Below are 23,532 nucleotides of genomic sequence, written 5' to 3'. Positions count from 1 at the left end.
ATATTTAATTTTATTTTTTTATCGTTATGAAGTTATTCATGACAGATAAATTATTGAACAATTTCATAAAGTGTAAATTTCTGTTGTTCCAGAATGCCAGAGAGGACAGTGGCAGATGTCTCATGTCTCAAGGGATGTGCTCAGGTAATGGTGATGTTGAAAATCTATTGGGTGGCATGAGATGAATAACTACCTCTTAATAAAATTATATACAGGGATACAGCCATTATTTTTCATATAGAATACATAAGAAAAAGTTACACATGAAAATTTTTATAATTGTTTTCATATAAAAGCGTTCTTCGATTAAATTCTACATTTCTGATTTCTTTGAAGATGGACCTGGAGACAGTGCAGCGTCAATGTCGCCAACCAACGCAGGTCACGAAAGCATTACCCAAGAAAATCTAAACTATCACGATGCGAGCTACTGGAGAGGTATAGTTGATGAAATTCGGAGAAATGAATTTGGCATTGGAGTGGCTCTTGATGGGGAAGGAAGAGTTCTTATGAAGAAACAACTGGATAGGCAAGGTAGGTGCTTGGATAGGTTGTCTAAAGATTTATACAGTAAAGACACCCACTTTGTTCTTGAATTGGTTCAAAATGCAGACGACAACTCTTACTCAAGTGAAAATTGGTTAGTTACTTGTTTGAAGGTTATATTTTTATTGCTATATAACAATAGTTATTCATTCATTTTGAATTCGCCGACCATGGTGTGTAATTTACTTTTTTTTAATTGTGTCATTCCTCTATAGTCACTCAAAAGTGTAGTAAGCAAAAATTTCAGGTTAAGTTATTGTTACTTGTTAATTAAATCTGCTTAAATAGCAAAATATGTGCTACGGAGCTGAGGAAGTTAGTTAATGTCAATTAAGTGCCGGAATAACTATTTCATTAATTATTTTTTGTGTTACGTTTCTGATAATATTGCTCTTGAAATTCGAAAATCATTTATTCTAAATTATCTATTTCTTAACTAGTGTTTTTTAAATAAAAATTTATTTAAACATTTAATAATTAAATGGGTACTAAAAAGAAGCCGAAAGACACCTCTTTGGAGATGAGGACATCTGAAAGCGACCTCGGTTTAAAGTTGTGTGAAGATTGCCTTAGCTGTAATAGGAAAAGACTGGCCCAAATTCTTAAGGAGAATTTGCTTTGTGAAAGTTCCGTTCCAGTAGTTGAGGTACTAAGTGCAGAAATTAAATCCTCAACTCAGTCTATGATATCAAGGATGAATTTTCTTGAAGAGGCTGTAAAAGCTAAAAGTGAAGAATGGAAATTGTTAGCAAAAAATATTGAAGACTCTTCTCAGGCTTCTATAAAACAGCTTGAGTACTATGAAAAGTTAACTAAAGCTACTGTTGTGCAAAATGAACAAACGTTGATGAAATATTCTGATGTTGTGAGGGGTGGGGTTAATTTGCTCTCATCTGATGTGAAAATGATGAAGGAGTCAATTCAGGCCACATCAACTAAGATGGATGTTATTAATGAAAGAGAAAAGAGGAAAAATAATATTCTGTACAACATGTCTGAAAAGGAAAATATTAAAGAGTCAGTTAACAAGCTACTAAAAGAGATCTCAGGCACAGACTTGGGGACAGAGGTAGTTGAAATTTCAAGATTGGGGAGAAAGTCTGATGAAGAAAAATCAAGACCCGTTCTAGTTCAGTTTTCTAATTATACTGTTAAAAATCTCATCCTAAACAATTGCGCCAAGCTGAAAAAATCCTTGAATTTTAATAAAGTCATCGTGCCAGGAGACTTTTATGTTATTGCTTTCAAGAAGCAAAATTTACTAAAGTAAAAAATTCAAGTTGCAATAATGGTAATAATTTAAGTGTCATTATGACTAATGTTGACTCAATAACAAAAATTTTTTGATCTAAAAATTTTTCTACAAAGTTTGGATGTTGCACCTGATCTAATTGCTTTGAGTGAAGTTAATCCTAAAAATTTCAATCAATGTAGAGTTTTATCAGAGTTCTGTCTGGAGGATTACTCAATTATTTCTTCTGGTTTTGCTGAACAACACAGAAGAGGTTTAATGTTGTTTTGTAAGAGATCATTACTATTAACTGAAATAAATTTAAATTCATCATTCAAAGAGTACATAATAGTTAAACTATGTGTTTCTAATAGAGTTTTAAATATTCTTTTTGTTTATAGAAGTCCAAACTTTAATGATGGAAATAATGATTTTTTGCTGAAGTTGATAAACGATGTGCTGGCATTACCTGGTGAAACCCTATTGTTTGGGGACTTTAATTTTCCTGATATTAATTGGGACACGTCCAGTTGTGAAGGTAATGATGAGAGGGTTGAAAACAGATTTTTGGATCTTCTTAAAGATAAATTTTTAATACAACATATCAATCATCCAACGAGATTTAGAGATGGTCAGACATCAAATATTCTGGATCTGGTGATTTCATCCCAGGAATTTATAAATAACATCATACATTACCCACCTCTAGGTAACGGTGACCACTCAATTTTAGAATTCGAGGTGACTGGTTTTTGTTGTTCAGCCATGGAATGTGATAAAAAGTATTGTTTTGATTTGGGTGATTATATAAATTTTAGAAATGCACTGGGGGTCTCCTTGCAGGTTCCTTCTTCCTGGTGTGGGGATGCAGAGGATAATTGGAGATTTTTCAGGGACCAATTAGTCACTTGTTCTCAAAAGTTTGTTCCGATGAAAAGAAGAATATATTGCAATTTTAAAATAAATGAAGAACTAAAATCTCTTATTAAACAAAAGCATTTGATTTTGAGATCAATTTACAGATATGGTGAAGACAAAATGGACAAATATCGTTCAATCAGAAATGAGATAAAGAGACTCGCCAGTGTCTTGAAAAATCAATATCAGGAATCTATTGCAAGAAATTTCAACAGAAATCCAAAATTGTTTTGGAATCACGTAAAAAAAATCACTAGGCGTCATGAGGCTATTGGTACTCTGTCAATTGATGGGAAGGTCGTTACCTGTGATGATGAAAAAGTTGAAGCGTTTGCATGTTTTTTCTCTTCCGTTTATGAAATGGATTCAAATTTTGAGAACCAATTTTGTGCTATAATTGGAAATTCCTATCCGACTATGGACGATTTATCTATTGATGAAAATAATATTCTTTCTAAATTGAAACAACTAGTGACAAGCAAATCAGCGGGACCGGATGAAATTCATTCCAGAATTTTATGGGAAATGAAAGATTTTGTTTCTAAAGGTTTGTGCAGAATTTTTCAACGTTCATTGGATGAAAGTGTGGTATTTGATGATTGGAGAATTAGTCACGTTGTTCCCTTGCACAAAAAAGGACGCAAAGATTTAGTTCAGAATTATCGTCCAATTGCGCTCACATCAATTTGCTGTAAGATTCTGGAGTCATTAATAGAAGATCACATTATGGATTATTTTCTGAAAAATAATTTGTTTTCAAGTAATCAATTTGGTTTCATCCCAGGTCGTTCAACGGTTTTGAATCTTTTGAAATTTTTGGACGTGGTGACTGAAGGAGTAGATCGTGGTTACGAGGTTTGTGTGGCGTACTTGGACTTCGAGAAGGCGTTCGATAAAGTATCCCATGGTCGTTTGTTGTTCAAGCTTGAACAGTATGGTGTGAATCATAAGATAGTAAAGTGGATTGATAAATATCTTCAGGGCAGGGTGTTTCAAGTCAAGTTAAACAACACTTTATCGAAACCTAGACCTGTCTTGAGTGGAGTCCCTCAGGGTGGTGTTCTAAGTCTTCTGCTATTTCTCATCTATATTAATGACGTTTCTTCCATTTGTGATAGTATGTTCCTTTTCGCTGATGACGCAAAATTATTTAAAGTAATAAAGTGTGAGGAAGATAAAATAAATTTTTTGAAAGATTTTGTGAACATGATGAATTGGTTTAAAACTTGGAGGTTGAAGTTGAATTCAAACAAATGTCAGCTCCTAAGAATAGGATCGAATAAACCAAGCCCGCCATTTACTATACTAGATGATGATGGTTTGACGTTTCAGTTACCTGAGGTTGAGGAAGTATCTGATCTGGGAGTTATTATTGACAAAAAGTTGAAGTTTAAAAATCATGTGCTAAAGGTAGTTCATAGAGCAAATAGTATGCTTGGAATTGTTGCCAGAAATTTCAAACACCTTTCCGAGGCAGCATTTGTAACCTTGTTTAAGTCATTGGTTCGTTCGCACCTAGAGTACGGCGTTCAAGCATGGCATCCTTATAGAATTGGTTTGATAGATGAAATTGAAAAGGTTCAGGGAAGAGCTACGAGAACAGTGAATTCTTGCAAGGAGCTTCCATATGAAAATAGATTAAAGAAACTTAATTTGCCCTCTGTTGCCTACAGGCGTCGTAGAGCTGATCTCATATTGCTGTATAGAATAATCCATGGGGAAATTATGGAGGATATCAGTCCAAGGGTAATGTTCTCTTGTTATGATCGAACTCGAGGTCACAATCTGAAGTTATCTACAGGTGCTTGCCACAAAGACAGTAGGAAGTATTTCTTTTCTAACAGATCAGTTGATGATTGGAACAAATTGCCCTCAGCTGCTGTAAATTCATCTTCTCTATGCGGTTTTAAATCGGCAATAGACAATTTTTTTGGAGATGTCATGTTTGATTGGAGGGCTAATTTCTGATAATTTCTGATAATCTCAATAATATTGTGTCTTTTGTTTATTTTCCTATATTTATAAATTTAAATTTTCGTTGACTCAATTTTTTATATTCTCTGTTAAAAATCCTTTGTTTCGGTTCGTCTTCAATTTTGGTTTTTTATTATATTTGTGATTGTATTAACTAGACAGATTTTGTTGTTGATTCAATTTCCTGTTTGATTGCCACTGTAATGACTTTGTTAAACATCTAATGAAGCTAACTCATTTAATTTTATAATGACAATTTGATTTTTATCTTAATCAGTTTTTAATTTTTAAGGGTTTATTTTTGTTACTTTTGATTTTTCGATTTTTATTTGGTTGGCAATGGGCTATGCCCGAGCTATTTCTAATAATAATAATAATAATAAATAAAGAAAATAAACATCTTGGTTGTTCTTAGATAATAATAAACATAAAATTTAATTTAAACCATTAAAATACAATTGATGAAATATTTTTTCAAATTTCATATAAATTTCAAATAAAATTTCAGCTTCTCGCCTTCACACGTTAATTACAACTTTTTAAACTCCTAAAACTTTTTAAAAGGGATACAGTGTTTTTATAGTTTACTAGAAAATTTCATCATTTTGGTTGTTCTTAGATAATAGTTGAATCATTCTACAACTTAATAAATGAAACGTTCATCAAATTACAGTACTCCATCGCTGAGGTTCATCTTGAATCAGGATAGTATAGTTGTGCTGAACAATGAGGTTGGTTTCAACGAGTTGAACTTCAGAGCGATTTGTGATGTTGGGCGAACGACGAAGGGCAAGCACATGCTCGGCTACATAGGTCTGTTCACTTCCGTTCTTTGATATTCGCCTCGTAGTTTGACAATGAATCTGTCGTGCATTTAAAATCATCTAATCACTAATGCTACTTTTTGACTTGGTCAACAATGAGCTAGAGCTTTGCCAAAATTATGTTTTTTTCCAGGACAAAAAGGCATTGGTTTCAAATCTGTGTTTCGAGTATCAGACACTCCAGAAGTTCATTCAAGGGGACTGCATGTAAAATTTGATGCAAACTCCAAGCCGTTGGGTTACATATTGCCCGAGTGGACGGGTGATGGAGTGGATGGCGGGGACGAGGAGAACAGGAAGTTGGCATTTTCATGTTTTTTTTTTTTTTTTTATAAACACTTATCATTTATTTCAAACTACAAAAGTATAATATCATAAGGATTTTTCTTTTTTGATTATGTTCATATTAAAAAATTATTGTCGTTTTTCAAGCTTACCTTAATTATTACATTATATTCAGCATATCGTTATTAAAGCTATTTCTGTAAAGTTGATTCATACAATATATTGCTGTGCGTTGGTGTAATTGTTGAGGGGCTTGGCTCTGCTTTTGCAGTGGCGGGTTCGAATACAATAAAATACCCGCCTATCACATGCAAGGTGTATGATGCATTGCTTCACATGTGTGCTTACACATACTGTGTAGTTGTTGTCGATGCCTTTGAAGAATATTAAAGAGAAAATTATAATCAATCAGTCAATCCATCAATCAATCTATCAATTAAAATTATGAAGCCAAAATAAACCACCCACTGAGAATAATTTAACACGTCATCATATTGAACGACGATGTAAAATACATTGTATATATATTCAACATTGTTTTTTTATGTTGTATTAAAGGTACACAACTCGCATAGTTCTGCCACTGAGAGATGAAACTGCAAAAGAGAGTAACTTATCGTGTAGTTTCCAGGACATGCACCCATCACTACTTCTCTTCCTACACAGATTAAAGAACATCACTATAGTGGATAAGGTTTATTGTTTTGTTTGTTTGTTTTTGTTAAATAGATTTAATAAATTTATTAATTATATCGATAAAGTTCAAAATAAAGTTATTTTATAAAAAGAAAGTATTGATATTTGAACCAGAAATATTTATTAAATATTCTAAAAGTCTGTTCGAAATCTCAACTATGACTGATTTTTACCGGAACATAATCTTGAAAAAAGAATGGCATTAAAAAGATGCATAATAATAATAACAATATGCATCACAGCATATTGTTGTTATTATTATTATTATTATGTATAGATTCAATTATTGGATGAATAATTTAAAGCTGTTACAGTCACGTTACTACTGTAACCTGACTCAATGCGCACATGTGCATCACAGTATATCGTTATTATTATTAAGATGATTGTCGTCGTAACTGGATGACTGATGCACGAAACTGAACAGGTGAATGGTGAGGAGATGTCGATGAGCAGACGAGATTTAGGAAGCAACCTCATTGAAATAGAGCACAACGGAATGATCAGGACATGGATCGTTTTCAAGAAAATTTTTGATTCACAAGAAATTTCGCGAGAGGTACTTTATCAATTTTTTTCAACTTTTAAAACGTTATCTTTGCCATGTTATTATCTCACTTCAACTCTAGAATTTTTTTTTCATCTAAATTTTTAGAAGTTGGCGCGTATTTTTCTTATTTGTTTTGCATATTATTTTTTATTTTTCTGAGAAATTCATTGTTTCTCATTAAACTGATCTCCCTCCCGTCTCTCTCTCTCTCTTTCTCTCTCTCTCTTTCTCTCTCTCTCTCTCCCTCCCTCTCTCTCTCTCTCTCTCTCTCTCTCTCTCTCTCTCTCTCTCTCTCTCTCTCTGTTTTTGTCGACTGAATATACTTTTTCCCATTTCTTCTTGACTAATCAGGCAGACACTGTTAAGAATAGAAACATTTTGCTTGCTGTTGTTATTGAAGTTTTGTTGGTTTTCATGGTTTGAAATGTCATGTGGTCTCAAACAATGTACTAATTAGTTTTTTTTCTTTCATTAATTTAAAATTGTTCGTTTTAATAGATTTGTTACACTATTTAACAAATTATTTGTTAAGGCCAAAGCTGGTAGTGAATGTTTATCAACTGAACTTGCACTTGCTTTTCCTGTTGAAGACATGCAGTTCAAGGTGAGGTTTGCTTACAATAATTATATTGAGTATTAAATAATTAACAAATGTTTAGAAATTCATTGATCAATGCCATCATTTGTTGTCGTTATAAGTTTAATAAGTTTCAAAATCGGTTTAATTGAATTATTTTGTGAACAAAAACCTCAGACGCCAGCCGCCAAACATCTTCTCTTTGCATTCCTCCCTCTCAGATCGTACGGGTTTAGATTTATAATCCACGGTAATCTATTGCTGTTTTATTTAAATTTAATTCTTTATTCGAAGCAATTTTTCTAAATTTTACTTCTATATTTAATTTACCAAAGAAATTTTACAAACTGCTGATATATTATTATTTTAAAATGAAAATTATTGTTTTGTTTGCACAGTTTTTAATTGACCGTTGACTTGAATGAACCAGAGCATTGTTATTGTTATTATTATGGTTATTATTATTATTATTATGATGACGCAGGTGATTTTGATGTGCCGTCGTCCAGAGAGGATGTCGTGGACACACTTTGGAACCAGTGGCTCCGAAGCAAAGTGCACATACTATTTTTGGAAGCACTGGAACATTTCAAAGTAAAAAATTAATGCTCTGTTTTTCATTATTTGTCTTTTTTAGCAACATAAATGCACATAATTTTATCCATTTATTGCAAAGTTTATCTCCTTAGTGATTTTTTACTGGTTTCTTGACTTTTTGCATTGTATACACCTGCATTTGTAGAGTGCTTCTCATGAGTCATGGGTTGACTTCATAAATTTAATTTAAAAAATTTATAAAACATGCAAGACTTGTTAATAAAAAGCAACTCTTCCATTAATTATATCAAACGTACAATCGCTTTTTTCATCTCTTTATTTTTTTTAAATGGTTAAAATTTTTAGTTGAAGTTATAAGCCTTAAGAGGACGACGATGTTAATTTGTCCAGTTTTTTATATGCACAAATTTCAAGACAAAACTTTGAATTTATTGAAAACTTATTGTTGAATTGTTGGAATTAATTAGCTTCTGACCAGTTTGTTCTTTTTTCAATTTTTTTTATTCAGTAATATGTAAAAAGTTTTTTTTTAAATGCATTATTATTTAATTCATTTTTGTTATTAATTTATTAATAAAAATACATATAATACAATATTTTTTTATACTTTCAGAATAAACAAAACCCAGCTGAAGAAGTTTGCAAATTGTTGAAGTTTCTACCAAGGTCTGATGAAATATTAGATTTCTTCCGACCAGTTTCACTCAACATCATAAACTCTCTCAAACATTTTCCTTGCTTGCTCTCTGCAGGTTTGCTTTTAAATTTTAGTGGTATTATTGTTTATATTCAATAATCAATTCATAGGGGAGATCGTTTATTTGTTATATAATAATAATGCACCATAATCATTTTGTCAGATGATGAGTGGTGCTTGCCATCGGATCTTGTGCTCTGCGATGATCCTCTGACCCAAACATTCGTTACCTCTGACCTTTTAATCTTTCAAACTGGTTTACATTATCTACATCCAACGATCGCTTCGCTGATTGATCGATCGATGTTATTGGAATTAGGGGTTCAACTTATTAGCACGAAGCATTTATTAGCTGTTGGCAGAGAGTTGATCAAGAATATTCAAAGACAGTCTTTTTCTGAAGACCGAGTATCAGGTTTGTTTCACTTTAAATTTTTCTTCTGTTTTCTATCTACAACAATTTTTTAAACACATTCAAACTATGATAAATGATGCAAAGAATATGTTGAATAAAGTTGATAATCTTAAAATGTGAAACCTCAGACCCGCCCCTGGGTTTCAGATGCATATGCTTTAATCCCCATCTTTAACTTTTTTGCCATTGCTGTAGTGTAAGATTTGTGGGGCTAAAAAAACAAGAAAAGTTTCTGATAGAACTGTCCTATCATAATTATGGTAATAAATAAGTGACTGAAAATATGTAGAAAAAATTTAATCATGCTATCGTAATTATAGTAATAAATGATGAATTTTTGTAAAAAAAATAATTTAATTTCGTAGATGATAGCATCGGATGTATAACAACTTGGCTGATTTGCTTATACAACACCATGCATAACGTTACTAGAGAATCTAACTACTTATGTGGAGGTAGTGATGACATGAACATGTTAATGAAGTTAAGTTTCATTCCGCTGACCGATGGTTCATTCGTGAGTGTGCAGGGCATGGAGGAAACAATATTTTTTCCTCTTCTCCATGACGATGAAAACGCCGGGAAAAAAGATCGTGGCAAGAAGAGACAAGATCATTTTTACAATGAAAAAAGAGGTTAGATCGTTGCTATTTCACATTTTTCTTATAAAATTTCGTGTTGACCGTCGTTCGAGATATATAGCAGCTCAGTGCAACTAGAAGTTCTGAAATTGCAACATTTAAATACGCATCTGCTATGATCAAGTAATTTTTCTGTTAGGAAAGTGTTATGGTTTTGCAAGAAAGGTTTTGACAATCTAAAAAAAAACCAATGTTCTATAATGAAGGTTATGACCTTCTGAAAAAATCAGGGTTCGGTAATTAAGGTTATGACCTTTTGAAGAAAGTTATTGTTCTGTAGTGAAAGTTAGGATTTTTGGAAGAACAAACTAGGCGGTTGTATGAAGCAACTGTAAAGAGAATGGAGGATAAAAAGAAAGAAAGAAAAAAAGAAAGAAAGAAATAGAAATTAAAAAATTGTAAAAAGAAAAAGTAGAACTTTTCAAAGGTTTAGTAAATGAAAAAAATATATGAAGTTCGGCTAAAGAAAGTAGGTTTAACATTTGCCTGAGAAACCGATTACAGAAAATCATCACATGGCTAAGTTGTTACGTTGCAAGAGAAATCACGTAAAAGGTAATCTACAAAAAAGTTACTAAAAAATGAAAACAAAAGACGCTCTGAGGTAGCTCAATATATGCAGGTATAAAAAACATGCTGCAACTGAGAACTAGAATGACGAAAAACTGGAAGACATGTTCTCTATATGGTAGTAAGAGAAGGACAAACAGACATAATAACTTGATGCTTGCTGGGAAAAATTCATCTTATAGACCGGATCAAAAAGTGATTGAAATGATGAACCACAATTTAATGCAATGACACGAATTAGGAAAGTAGGATTAAGGAGCGAATGTATGTACCATATATGCATACATATATATATTTAGACTATCATAAATACAATTATTTATAAAGATCACTGCGTTTTCGGTTTTTCTCTAAGTTCATATTGAGATTATCAGACTTTCATCAGTGACGACGCATTTAGTCCAAATTTTGCGTTTAGATTGTCATAAATACAATTATTTATAAAGATCACTGCGCACATTTTTTATAGTATTTTTATTAGATACATATTGTTAATCTATGTTCATTTATGACATTGTTTAGAGTATGATTTTAAAATTTGCGTTTTTATGTTAATTGGCTCTGCCTGATGAGTCTTGCATAGACTTCTCACAATTTGTGCCTTGACATTTGTTTTGGGGTCAAATAAAATTGTATTGTATTGAATAAAGTTAGACTGTTTATGTATGTGGTTTATGTGTTCGTGTGCGTGTATGTATGTGGTTTATGTGTTCGTGTGCGTGTATGTATGTGGTTTATGTGCTCGTGTGCCTGTATGTATGTAGTTTATGTGTGTTGAGTGTTTGTTGGTCGTTCAATTTTTAGCTCTTGAACATTATTTATTATTAATAATTCTAAAGATCTCATGGCCGTCCTTGAAAAAGATGTGAACACTGTCGATCGTCGCTTGCTGCTCACACTCGCACTGGATGGAATCAATAAATCAAAAGTCATGTGTCTTTTAGAAAAAATAGGAATTAAAAGATTGAATGAATCAGACTTAATTAAACATCACATAATACCATCCATATCCAATTCTGAAAAGTTAAAGGTTGATTGATATTCGTGTTCGTTGATGAAAATTGACTGATTATTTAATTTATAATTATTAATTAACCATGCTTGATGAGAGACGGGCACCGCTGTAATTTGTTGGCTGCCGAAACGCCATGGGTCTTGCACACAGTTTCTTCATTGATCAAATAAACAATAAATCTATCAATCTTTTTTCTTATTACCTTAAGATAATGTTGGGGCTGATAGTTTCTATCTTTTTTGTCGCGAGCAAGTCAATGTAACAGTGGGTCTGTTGGCGGGCCTCAATTTATTTTCATTGATCGATATAAACCTGCAAAAGTTGAAGACGGCGTAATGTTGATGTCGGATGAGTGCATGGTGCGGAAGCCTAACCGTCTGAGAACGGTGCCATTTGAAATGCGAACAGCGTTATTTTGGAAGGAATAATGTGTAATGCTTATTTCGATTGTTGTGATTGGATACTACGTTCCATTTCAATTTTAATATTTTTTATTAAAAAAACCTGTTGAAAAATAGGCTTTAGGAACATTTTCAGCTTTTTTTAAATGTGCTAGGATTAGCATTTTTTAATTTATTTTTTGTATCATTTCGTTTTTGATTCAGAGAAAATGTATTTCTGTTCGTTGAAATTTTGCAGGGTAAATCTGATGAAGTGCTGATAATCTATGCCAGATTTTTGAAGGATCATTACAAAGTGAACCCAAGTTTGATGGTCCACATTTCAACGCATCTGCCAATTGCCACCAACAAGGGGATGAAGCTCGCCTCGAAATGTGGCATTCATTTTACTTCAGATTACAACAACGAAATACGTCTCAAGGAACTGATGCCGTGTTAGATTTTCTTATTCTTTTTATTTATTCTAAAATGTTTTAGCCGATTAAATGCTGGAATATTTTGCTGTTTAAATACATCTGTTAAATATTTTCATTTTGAAATAAATCAAATTAATAATTTTTTGGTTTTTAAACAGAAAAATAAATTATGATTAAAATTAATAGAAACTTGTATATAGATTGAGATACATAATATGTTGATGCTCCAAATATTGATATTCAGTTGCGAGGATGCGAATTTGTTATGTTTGAAATTCAGGCATCCTTAGTGTTACGTCAGCTATGTGTTGTTGCAGGTATGCTATAGGCAGGCAACACATAATTTTTATGACGTCACAAAAACAGACCTTAAAAATTTTAACTTTAAATTGTTATTGTTCGTTGCTTTTAAGCTAGAATGAAGACCATCTTTATAATAATGATGATTTGAATCAACAGGTTATGATTGGATACTGCTGGATAATTGCTATCTGAACAACAATAAAAGTTCTTCCAACACAAATGAATGGAGGGAATTTTTCAAATGTCTTGGCGTTGTCGACTTTCTTTGGATTCAAAAGGAGGAAATTATATATGACTTATCCTCTTTCGTAAGAAATCTTAATTTATTTATTTTAATTTTGGTATATTAATTAATTTTTCTTTTTTGTTATGCATCCACTTGCAGATCTTTATTACGTCTTATCTACGCAGGCTGGAACATTCACACCCCACAAGACGCAAGCACTTTCTCTGTAGTAGTTTAAGTTTAAGCTTTATATCACGCGCACATGGCTTTTGAGAATGTAGCACTGTTGAGTTAATTTGTGCTATAATTAATTTCATTCATTTATTAGATAAGACCATTTTTAAGCAAATGCATAATGAATCTAAAGAGGAACTCTACTTTAAACTGTAAATATGTGGCAACGTTTACTCAGGAGTGCTGAAAGTGAAGAGCAAAGCAGTATGCTGTTATTCTGCCATAATTCCATATTTCAATTCACAAAGGGTTGTTATTGGAATCATTAAAAAACAGCAGTAGGCATGGTCATGTTGTTCTCGCGTTTGAAGTAAAAACCTCTATTGTTTGTAGAAATCCATCATTGCGTTCAGTTAGAATGAAAAATTTACAGTTTTATTCGAATACACAGCGTGTTTTGCTACAAATACCTGAACATTTTATGTACTAAATTGATCCATATTTCAATCGATTTTATTGCTTACATTCAAGCATTAGATGATTTGTAACAAAAGATATTCGGTTTTCATAATATTTTGAATGTGTGTTTCCAACAACGCATCAAGGGAACCGACGTTGACAGATTTCTAAATTTTAGTTTAGTAATGTTCGGTCCACGTTTCTTATATAATACATACATATACAAGCATATAAGAAATCACAATTGTTAAAATTATTTCACTGGAGCTGTTTTTCATTATTATAATTTCAATATTTTCAGATGACGTCCAAGTGGCAAAATCATTCCACTTGTTGGCCACCTGGGGAGAAATCAATTAAACTGATCGACTATAAATGCAATGAATTTGACAGAATCATTGAAGCCTGTACAAACAACGGGAATAATAAACAACAATTGAAAACTATGTTTGAGCTCGTAAACAAATTCTGGGAGATGACGGCTGAAGATCATTCATTAAAATATTACACTGCGTGCACCTTAACAAAATCGAGAATGGATTGCCTCATGAGCGCTAATAAGGTTGACGACGAAGAAAACGATGGAGACGATTCGTTGCTCAGCAGGCCGGGAAATGCAACGCTGGAGTTGGAGCACCACATACCGAGTACGTTTGGTATGAAATTACAGCATTTGGAATGGTTACCTGTTTTCAAGCCGACATTGTCGCAAGTGATCACTCACGCGAACTTTATTAACAAGGATTTAAATAAGTTAAATCATCGAAAACCTGCAACACAGCTCTCGAAGATCAATAACTCTACATTGTTTTGTAACGTTATTCCAAAAGAAGTCACAATTCTTAAGCGACCAAATTCAAACGTTGTGGCTTTGACTTATGAAGCTTTTGTTTATGTGGGTCATCATGGGCATTATATATGGCTGAAAGAGTCAGATTTAAATCGGAGTTTGGCTGAGTACTTGGGTATTCAAATGGCCGTGGATGCCCAATTCATCAAACGCCAGCTCATATCTTGGTGCACTCAGGGAGATCATTCTAAAAATTTAGATGGAAGCTCGAGTTGTAGTAAATATGATAACGACATGCAAATATTGCTAAATTCCCCTACAACGTCTTCACTGTTATTTAACGACTCCATCACAAGAATATCGGAAGTATATCGCTATTTGGAAGAGAACCTGGTCAAAAATGAGCTGGCTTCCATGGCCGACTCTTACAAAATCATCTTTTTGGAAAATTCAAGCAAATTTGAAAACGTGAGTTCGCATGATGCACCAAGCAACGATTCATTCGGAAAGTTCGTTAGTCGCGAAGAGGCTTGTTGGACTGATGAAACGGGACTTTTGAAGAAATATTTTGACAACAACGTTGGGGAAGAATGTTACGACGTTGATGCTACTTACTGTTCAGATTCGGTATCACCAAGTACAATTCCCAGAGTATTAAATAACTCTTATCCTCTGGAGATGAAGGATTTTTTTTTGAAAATTTGTAAGGTCAATTATATGCCTAATAATTTGGTGTACGAAAAAATACTGAATCATATCACGTCGTCAACTGTTCCAAACAAAAATACGTTAAAAGACGTTTTAACTATTTTCAATTTATTCGGCGAAAAAGAATTTGTTCCTAAAGATTCATTGAAAAGAAATGAAAAAATTTTTCCAAGCAAATTGGGACACTGGGTTGGATTACTAAACAATCCTGTTATTGCGGATGATCGCCATTTAGAGCAAATATTCTCAGCTAAAGATATCCATTTTATTGATTTGGATGAAAAAAATAATTTTCAAAATAATCGTTTAAATTCTCGACAACAGCATCAGCAAGGTGTGGAGCCTTTTTGTCAGACCAGTCAGCAAAGAAACAATCCAATGAGCCATGAAAATATAGTGCACTTTTTACAAAATGCCGGATTGCCTCTGTTAAGTAATTTAGTAAAATCCAACATAACCACAGAAATGTTTTGTCTTTCTAAGTATATTTTTGACTATTTCAATTCGTTACTACCATGTATACAAAGATTCTTATTTAACGAATTTCCTGATATATACAAAAGTCTCTGTGAGGAGGTTGATATTGCTCACGTTATCCAAAAAATGAAATTTGCCGAGGTCAGTTTATTTATTTATTTATTTATTTATTTGAACAAAGCACGGGCTATTGCCCATTACCGAATTTACAGGAAAAAAAATACATAGTATTATACATGCATACCACGATACATTCGTACAATTGCTTCACAAGTATAACCACGAAGATAATGCATTATACCATGGCAGATTGAAAATAATTTCCAAAAACAATAAATTAACACTAACAGTGTCTTGAGTGTCACCATAAATGCAAACTTATAAACAAAGATATAATAAAATACTTTATCCATCTAACCCCATTAATCCCATCCTACACCTGAATAGCATAATATTAACTACACATTTCCCATGCAATAGAAAAAATAAACAAACATTCATGCATCCATTTAATTTCCTTAACCTCATCTACCCATATACCAACTCATATACCCACCTACTCATGAATCATTAATTATTATATCAGATAATTATATTAGAACCTAGAAATTTCATTAACTATTTACCAATCAATAAAAAAAACCAAACAATCATAGGAAAAACAATAATAATAATAAGAAAGTTATGAAGTCAATATAAAATATAATTAACCAAAAATGTATAAATGAAATACGCACATACATTCAACCATAAAATGGGTAATGAAATAATCAATCCAAGTCAATCATACATATTCCCAGTCATTACTGATAAAAAATAAAACAAATACATATTTTTACCTATATTTATGCTCATATTTTTACCATATGATAATTATTACATTAACCTCATAATAATGAGTATTATAAATGTTGCATAAGTAATTCTCTCATTAATCCACTCCCATCCATCCATGAAAAATTCTTATTCAATCATACTAATAGATTAAAAATCTCAAACCATTTCTACTTATCAACACACACATCCAATTGAACCGTCAGTTTAAAAGTATCACCTATATTGAAATTTAGCATCACCCCAAAACAAATCCAAACGAGATTTAAAAACACTTGTATTTGGAGAGTCAACAACAGATTGCGGGAGTCTATTCCAGTCCGCGACTACTCTGTTACAAAAAAAATATTTTCTAACATCCTTGTGAGATAAACCTGTTTACAACTTCATATGATGCCCTCTAGTTCTCCCATCATTATTGAGCAACATGAACGAATGATCAGTATCTGGATTGGCCACCAACATTTTATATAAAAAAATCAGGTCCGCTCTAGTTCTTCGATATTTCAAAGAATGTAAGTTCAATTTTTTTAATCTATCAATATACTCTAAACCATAACAAGAACGGATAGATCTAGTAGCTCTTTTTTGAACTTTTTCAATCATTTGTATTAGGTCTATGTGATGTGGGCACCAAACCTGTACCGCATACTCTAGATGTGGTATGACCAAGCCTTTGTAGAAACATAGGTAAGCTTCTTCATCAATAAGTCTAAAATGCCTGTTTATGATGCCCAACATTGTGTTGGCTAACTTAACTTTACTATATATATGATCTCTAAAAGTGAGTTTATCATCAACAAACACACCTAAGTCTTTTATTACTTTGACTACTTGGATCACTTGTTTGACCTGGGCAGAATCCCACATTTCATAAATATTATTATATTTATTTCCGAACTTCAATACGCAGCATTTATCTACATTTGGAATCATACGCCAGACATTTAGCCAATTTTGCATATTGATCACATTTAGTTGCATGGACTTCAAGTCATCTGGACATTTGATAATTTTAAACATCTTTGCATCATCCGCAAAAAGATATATATTCTCACATGCTGAAGGGAGATCATTAATATAAATTGTAAACAGTAGAGGTCCCAGGATACTACCTTGGGGAACTCCACTAGTAGCATCAAACTTTGAAGACAATGCATCACCCACTCGCACCCTGAAGTTTCTCTTCTTAAGATATTCACTTATCCAAACAAGAATTTTGTTATCAAATCCATATTTCTTTAGTTTCAGTAACAAACAATTGTGAGATATCCTATCAAAAGCCTCCTCGAGATCAGTATATATGACGTGTACCTCCTCATCACAATCAACACCCATTGTAACTTTATCCAAAAATGTTATGTCTAAAAATTAATTTGTTGTTTGTTTATTTATTTGTTTCCTCTGTTTTTTGTTCTTTTCTTTATTTATTGATTGACTCATTACAGATGCTTATTTCTGAATTAAAAATGGCAAGCTTTTTTTTTTACAAAGATTTATGGTCGGTGCAATAGAGTCGTTGGTTGTGCTGGATTCTGCTATTGTATTGACAGAATTTGATTGTAAAAAGATCCTGTTTAAATGCACTGTGTTTTTTGCTGGTGCCTTTGTAAAATATTGGAGAGAGAATTGTAATAATAATAAAATATGTACATATATATAATTTTTGGGGGAATTATTTTATCATTTTTACAGCACTTCTTTTGCTTTCAATGATTTTTAAAAAAGTAAAAGGAGAGTTGTTGGTGGATTGGATGTTTCAAAATCAACTGACATCATCATTAATCATCATCAAAATTTTAATGTTTGATTATTTCACGAAAGTGATTTAATCTTTTTTAGATCTTTTCAGTCGGTGTCAAAATGTTGTGCAAGTATAATCATTGCAGGCTATACTTTTATTTTCATTTTTAGAAAACTTGTTCGTGCCCTTAACAGGCCTTCACGATAACTTGTACTTTTTTCATTCTTTAATTAGAATGTTGTTGAACTTTAGAATGTAGCAAATAACATTGGTAGCACTATAAATTTTTAGTTTCTTTGATTACCAAAACATGTCATTTCGAGAATAAGATTTATGCCTTTAGATATTTGGTTAAAAATCTTATAGAAAACTGAAAATTTTTTTTTTACGGTTTTTGTAATTTTTGGAATTTTCATTCTAATTTTGATGATATTTATATGGTTTCATTAACCTCACTTGGCTTTGCATACAATTTCTGTTCAATTCAAGTTGTATGTCTTTTAGAAGAATTTATTTCACAAACAAATGAGATCTAACTGTCATGTTTTGCAATCATCAGATTTTCTGATTATTGTTCCAAGTGAACTTGATCAGACGCAATAACACACGAATGATTTGCGGATTATTTAATTATTTTAAACTAATTATGTTCACAATTTTTTAATAAAAATAACTTTTTTTAGGTGCACAGATTGGAATTTGTTCATACTGTAGAATTACCTGGAAAGTCCACAATGACATCTGTGATCAATAAAATTTGTCAAGTTAGAATAAAAATCTTTTTCTATTTTTTCAACATTTTCTTATAAATTTATATTTTTTCCAACTAGATTAAACTATTTGCTATAATTTAATTTCGCTTGATTGCTACATTCAAATGTTTCATTGATCTGCAATGTCTTTCGAGCAAAAATTAGATGCAACATGGGCTGCTTTGTGTAAATACAATTTTTTTTATAAAAGTTTTTTGTATTGGGAGCCGCGAATCAGTATTAGATTGGGAGGTGCTCGAATTAAGACTTCACACCCGGCATAACAATCCATAAAGTTGTTAATTTAAATTGAAAGTTAAATGAGTGTTAAATTATTTCTTCCAACTAATTTTAAAAACCGTTCATTCTACATTAGTTTGTTCTTCCGTGTTTCTTTTAAGTTGAATTTTAAGACGTGATTGAGGGCAGTCCAATAATTAATCAAAAATTTAAATGTTAGATACAATTTCTGTTATTGTATTTAAAGATTAGTATTGATTTTTTAAGCATTGACATGAACTTTCTTTTTTAACTGTTTGCACATTAACTAGTTTTGCCTCTGGCTACATTCAATAAAACAAATTACACTGCAATCAAACGAACCGGCTATTTGTTTTATGAGTGAATATTTTACATCACGCATCTTAAATTATCATCAATCAATCAGTCAATCATTCTTCGTTTTCGTCCAGAGACCTGGTTTCCCGAGGTAGGACGTTAAATTATCATGCCGTCATCTATAACTTTCACTAAATGTGTACGTTTTCTGAATGCAGGTTCAAGATGATTTTATGTGTGTATGTAGGGGTCATCTGAATTTCTATGCAGACATCAACAGAGAGTTAGCTTATTATTTCAGCAGAAGATCGCATGCAAATAAAAGTCAATCAGATTGTTGCTTTAAAGAAATGAGGTTTGATTTATCATTTTTGTCTAAATTAATTGAGTTGTATTTCAAATTTTTATAATTAAAATTGGATGCTTGGTAATAGAGATAGATAGATAGTCAACTCAATTTCATTTGTTCGACATCAGAGGTTTTCTCATGGAAGTAACAGCACTGATGGAGAATGGACGGCAGGATTATTTGGAATCTATGATGAAGGATAGGTCTCTCTCCGATCTGCCTGATTGTGAAAAGCGTTGGTCAGTTAACATTCCATCCAGTGATGGTTAGTACTGGTTCTAGTCGATAAATTATTTAAAATATTTGTTTGATCGGTTGATTGATTTACTAATTAATTGACTGATTCGTTGGTTGGTTTTTATTGTTTTTATGGTTTTTAGATAGATAGATGTTGGTTGGTTTATAGATAGATAGATAGATAGATAGATAGATAGATAGATAGATAGATAGATAGATAGATAGATAGATAGATAGATAGATAGATAGATAGATAGATAGATAGATAGATAGATAGATAGATAGATAGATAGATAGATAGATAGATAGATAGATAGATAGATAGATAGATAGATAGATAGATAGATAGATAGATAGATAGATAGATAGATAGATAGATAGATAGATAGATAGATAGATAGATAGATAGATAGATAGATAGATAGATAGATAGATAGATAGATAGATAGATAGATAGATAGATAGATAGATAGATAGATAGATAGATAGATAGATAGATAGATAGATAGATAGAGAGATAGAGAGAGATAGAGAGAGATAGAGAGATAGAGAGAGAGAGAGAGAGAGATAGAGATGTTGGTTGGTTTATAGATAGATGGATGGATGGATAGATAGATATATAGCTAGATGTAGAGAGAGAAAGAGAGAAATAATGGCGTCCTCTGTGTGTACAATTTCACAAATTCAATAAATGGTTGCAAACTAATAATAAATCATAAAATTTCCCTAGCTTGGCTTAAATTTTAACTCAATTTTTTGTTACATTTGAGCTGGGTAGGATGGATGGATGAATGGAAGAAGGTGGATAGATGAATGATAGTTTGATTGAGAGATAAAAAATGGTGATTGTATAAATTGGGATAGATGAATGAATACTTAGTTAGATATATTAATTGATAAACAAGATATTCTATTTTCTTTAAAGCAGTCATCAATCACATTTTGTTCTAATAAACGTTTTATGCAGAAACCGTACATTTCCCAACGGAAGCAAATATTTCACCTTCCAAGAAACAATTGGAAGACACACAAATACCTACAAATACTTCATACAACCGGGAGCAACAAGGTGAATATGTTGTGAGATGTTGGCCGCCTAAAATCTTTCCTGGTGAAAACCTTCATCCGCCATTCGCTGTTTCAAAGTTTCATGATTGTTTACCAAACACTCTTCACAATAATTTGAGACCTCTAATTGAATTGTCCGACGAGCGGTCAAAAGTTGTTTCACAGTCTATTCCAGTCTTCAATTTTAGAGGTATTATATTTGTAAAAATAATCATTCTTAAACCGTTGAATAAACTTTTATTTTTGCATTTGCAGATTTACCTATTCCAGCGAATCCTGACGTTCCTTGTGCAAGTGTGGAAGAAATTGATTTTCCAGCGGCATCAAACTTTGAGATGGAAATCGTTAAATGCGATAGTTCCAGGAATGATGAAAGTGATGTTGGCTGCTGGGGTGAGTTGTACGTCCTACGCTATTTGCAACATTTCAAGAGTACAGAAAACGGAGAAGTGATAAAAGAAGTGAGATTAATTTTATTTTTCCAAACAAGTTTTGTTTACCAAAAAATATACCCCTATATTGTAAATGTGTGGCGCAGGTGATCGTATATGTTTGTGGTAGCGTGTAGGTACATATTCTTGTAAAAATTGATCGTTAATCTCATGTAAAAAGATCAAGGGGTGTGTGTGAATGTAATTTTTTTTTTAAAAAAAGTTGTTCTGTAACGTATTTTTGTTAATTTAATCCTTTTTGTTGCTTCTTTTAAATTTTTACTTTATATATTTGTTTTGTCATCTAAGGCATGATTCCTATGATTATAGGTAAGCCAAGCCATTTTATTATTATGTTATGTTGTATAGATAGGTATGTTATATGTTAAAACATTATTATGTTATAAACATTTTCCTAACCCACCATACTTACAACACTCTAGCACATGGGTAGTGGTACCCCATTTTTATATTGTAAAATAATTAAATAATAATTATTATTATATGTGGAGTTTATATAGCGCCCATTCAAGTCCTCGTGAACGCTTTAAGATGTTCGTGCCACCGAACCTTCCACACTACACGACGTACACACACACATCATGTATGCACGCGCAAGCACACCGCATCATCCAGTTTTAGGTTTCGGCTCGAATAGCAAAAAAAATTATGGTTTAGTTTCGGTTCAGTTCCGAAAATAATTATTTTGTAAATTTTGTCGCAAATATCTAGCCAATAAATAACAAAAACTATCGGTTGTTTTTGTGATCATTAAAAGAGAAATGTTTTTAAAATATTTAAACCAAGAATTAAAGATTTTCAACTATTAAACTTTAAGTATATAGATGTACATTTCACAAGAGCTCATACATGGAATGTTTTATAAATCTACACTATCATTTTTAAATATTTTTTCAAATTTTTTCAATGCAGATTATCCACATGAATGCCGATGCAGCAACTACTGCTCCCTTTGACATCGAAGTCAAATTGAATAGCGGCGAATCCATATATATCGAAATCAAAACTAGTTCTTCGTTGAAAAAAAATTGGTTTGAAACAAGTCTCCAGGAATTGTCTTTTGCCCTTAATAAAGGTGAAAGTTATCAAGTTTATCAAGTGAAAGGTGTCAAAGAAGATCCTTCAAACATAAAAATAACAAAAATTGTCAATCTAAAAGAGATTTTGTTGAACAAAAAAGCAAAATTGGCTGTTATTGTATAAAATTATTTGAGTTTGAACTGTTTATATTTTTAACATTTTCATTTGAAGATCGTTGTTCATATATTTTTATTTATTTAATAATTGTTTAGTAATTATTTCTCTTTTTTAGTTAATTAACTGATGAACAATGAAACTTTGTATTTTACAGTTTTAGTCTGCTTCATACATTGAAATTAAATGGCTTCATTTACTTCCTCATTTATATCTATTTCCGGCACTTTTACACCAAAATCGAGCTAAAGAAGGAAACAACCTTTAGAAAATCACGCTCATGTATGCTATATATTCCAGCTTAGTTGGACAATATATACAAATGCGTATATCATTATTATTATGGGTGTGCCCCATAAAGGGACGTTGCCGTGTTCACAAAGTGCCTCTTTCAAGCGATCATGAGCAAGTCTCCAAGCGGAGTAAGGACCGTAGTTGATGAGGGTCAGGTCCTTTTCCACTGAGCAGATCCATAACTGTCTTGGACGGCCGCGCGGTCGAGTCCAGTCCGGTGGCGGTCGGTCTATGACAGCTTCTAAAGCCCGGTAATGATCCTCCATGGGACTGGCATGAGCTGTTAAAATATATATATATAATTAGGGTTAAGACCGTCGTTGGTGCAATCGTTAGGAAATATAACCATTTTTTCTTCGATCAGCTTGTATATATATATATATATTTCATTTCATTTTTTCATTTTCAAAGTTTTATTCATAATCAACAACATATCAAATAAGTGAATAAAAGTTATGAAGTTGAATATGCGGAGACCGAATAAGCTGTTTGTCTTGTGGTGGCCACCGCAGGTAGATACATGAATAGTTAATGAAATAAAATAAGGAAAATAACTGAGGCAGAAAGATAATTGAAGATAACTAAGTAAATGTTCGTGT

At 32.1% G+C, this 23,532-nt stretch overlaps 2 protein-coding genes across 2 annotated transcripts; one reads left to right on the top strand and one right to left on the bottom strand.

Moving 5' to 3' along the window:
* Positions 1–362: 362 nt before the first annotated feature.
* HELRODRAFT_90869 (hypothetical protein) lies at positions 363–5,871 on the top strand (the record flags this gene model as incomplete). The annotated part of the gene is made up of 3 exons (XM_009033447.1): positions 363–640; positions 5,343–5,482; positions 5,627–5,871. 3 exons carry the CDS (start codon positions 363–365, stop codon positions 5,869–5,871), a joined length of 663 nt encoding a protein of 220 aa, XP_009031695.1.
* Positions 5,872–16,912: 11,041 nt separating this feature from the next.
* On the bottom strand, positions 16,913–17,380 carry HELRODRAFT_145942 (hypothetical protein; the record flags this gene model as incomplete). Its single annotated transcript, XM_009033446.1, has 1 exon — positions 16,913–17,380. A coding segment is annotated over one exon (468 nt), but the record flags the coding sequence as incomplete, so codon positions are not given.
* Positions 17,381–23,532: the final 6,152 nt, after the last annotated feature.

The sequence above is a fragment of the Helobdella robusta genome (genome assembly GCF_000326865.2).
Source record: "Helobdella robusta unplaced genomic scaffold HELROscaffold_91, whole genome shotgun sequence".
In the NCBI taxonomy this organism is placed as follows: Eukaryota; Metazoa; Annelida; class Clitellata; order Rhynchobdellida; family Glossiphoniidae; genus Helobdella; species Helobdella robusta.
The sequence above is the reverse complement of the archived record's forward strand: the minus strand, read 5'-3'. Positions and strand labels throughout refer to the sequence as shown.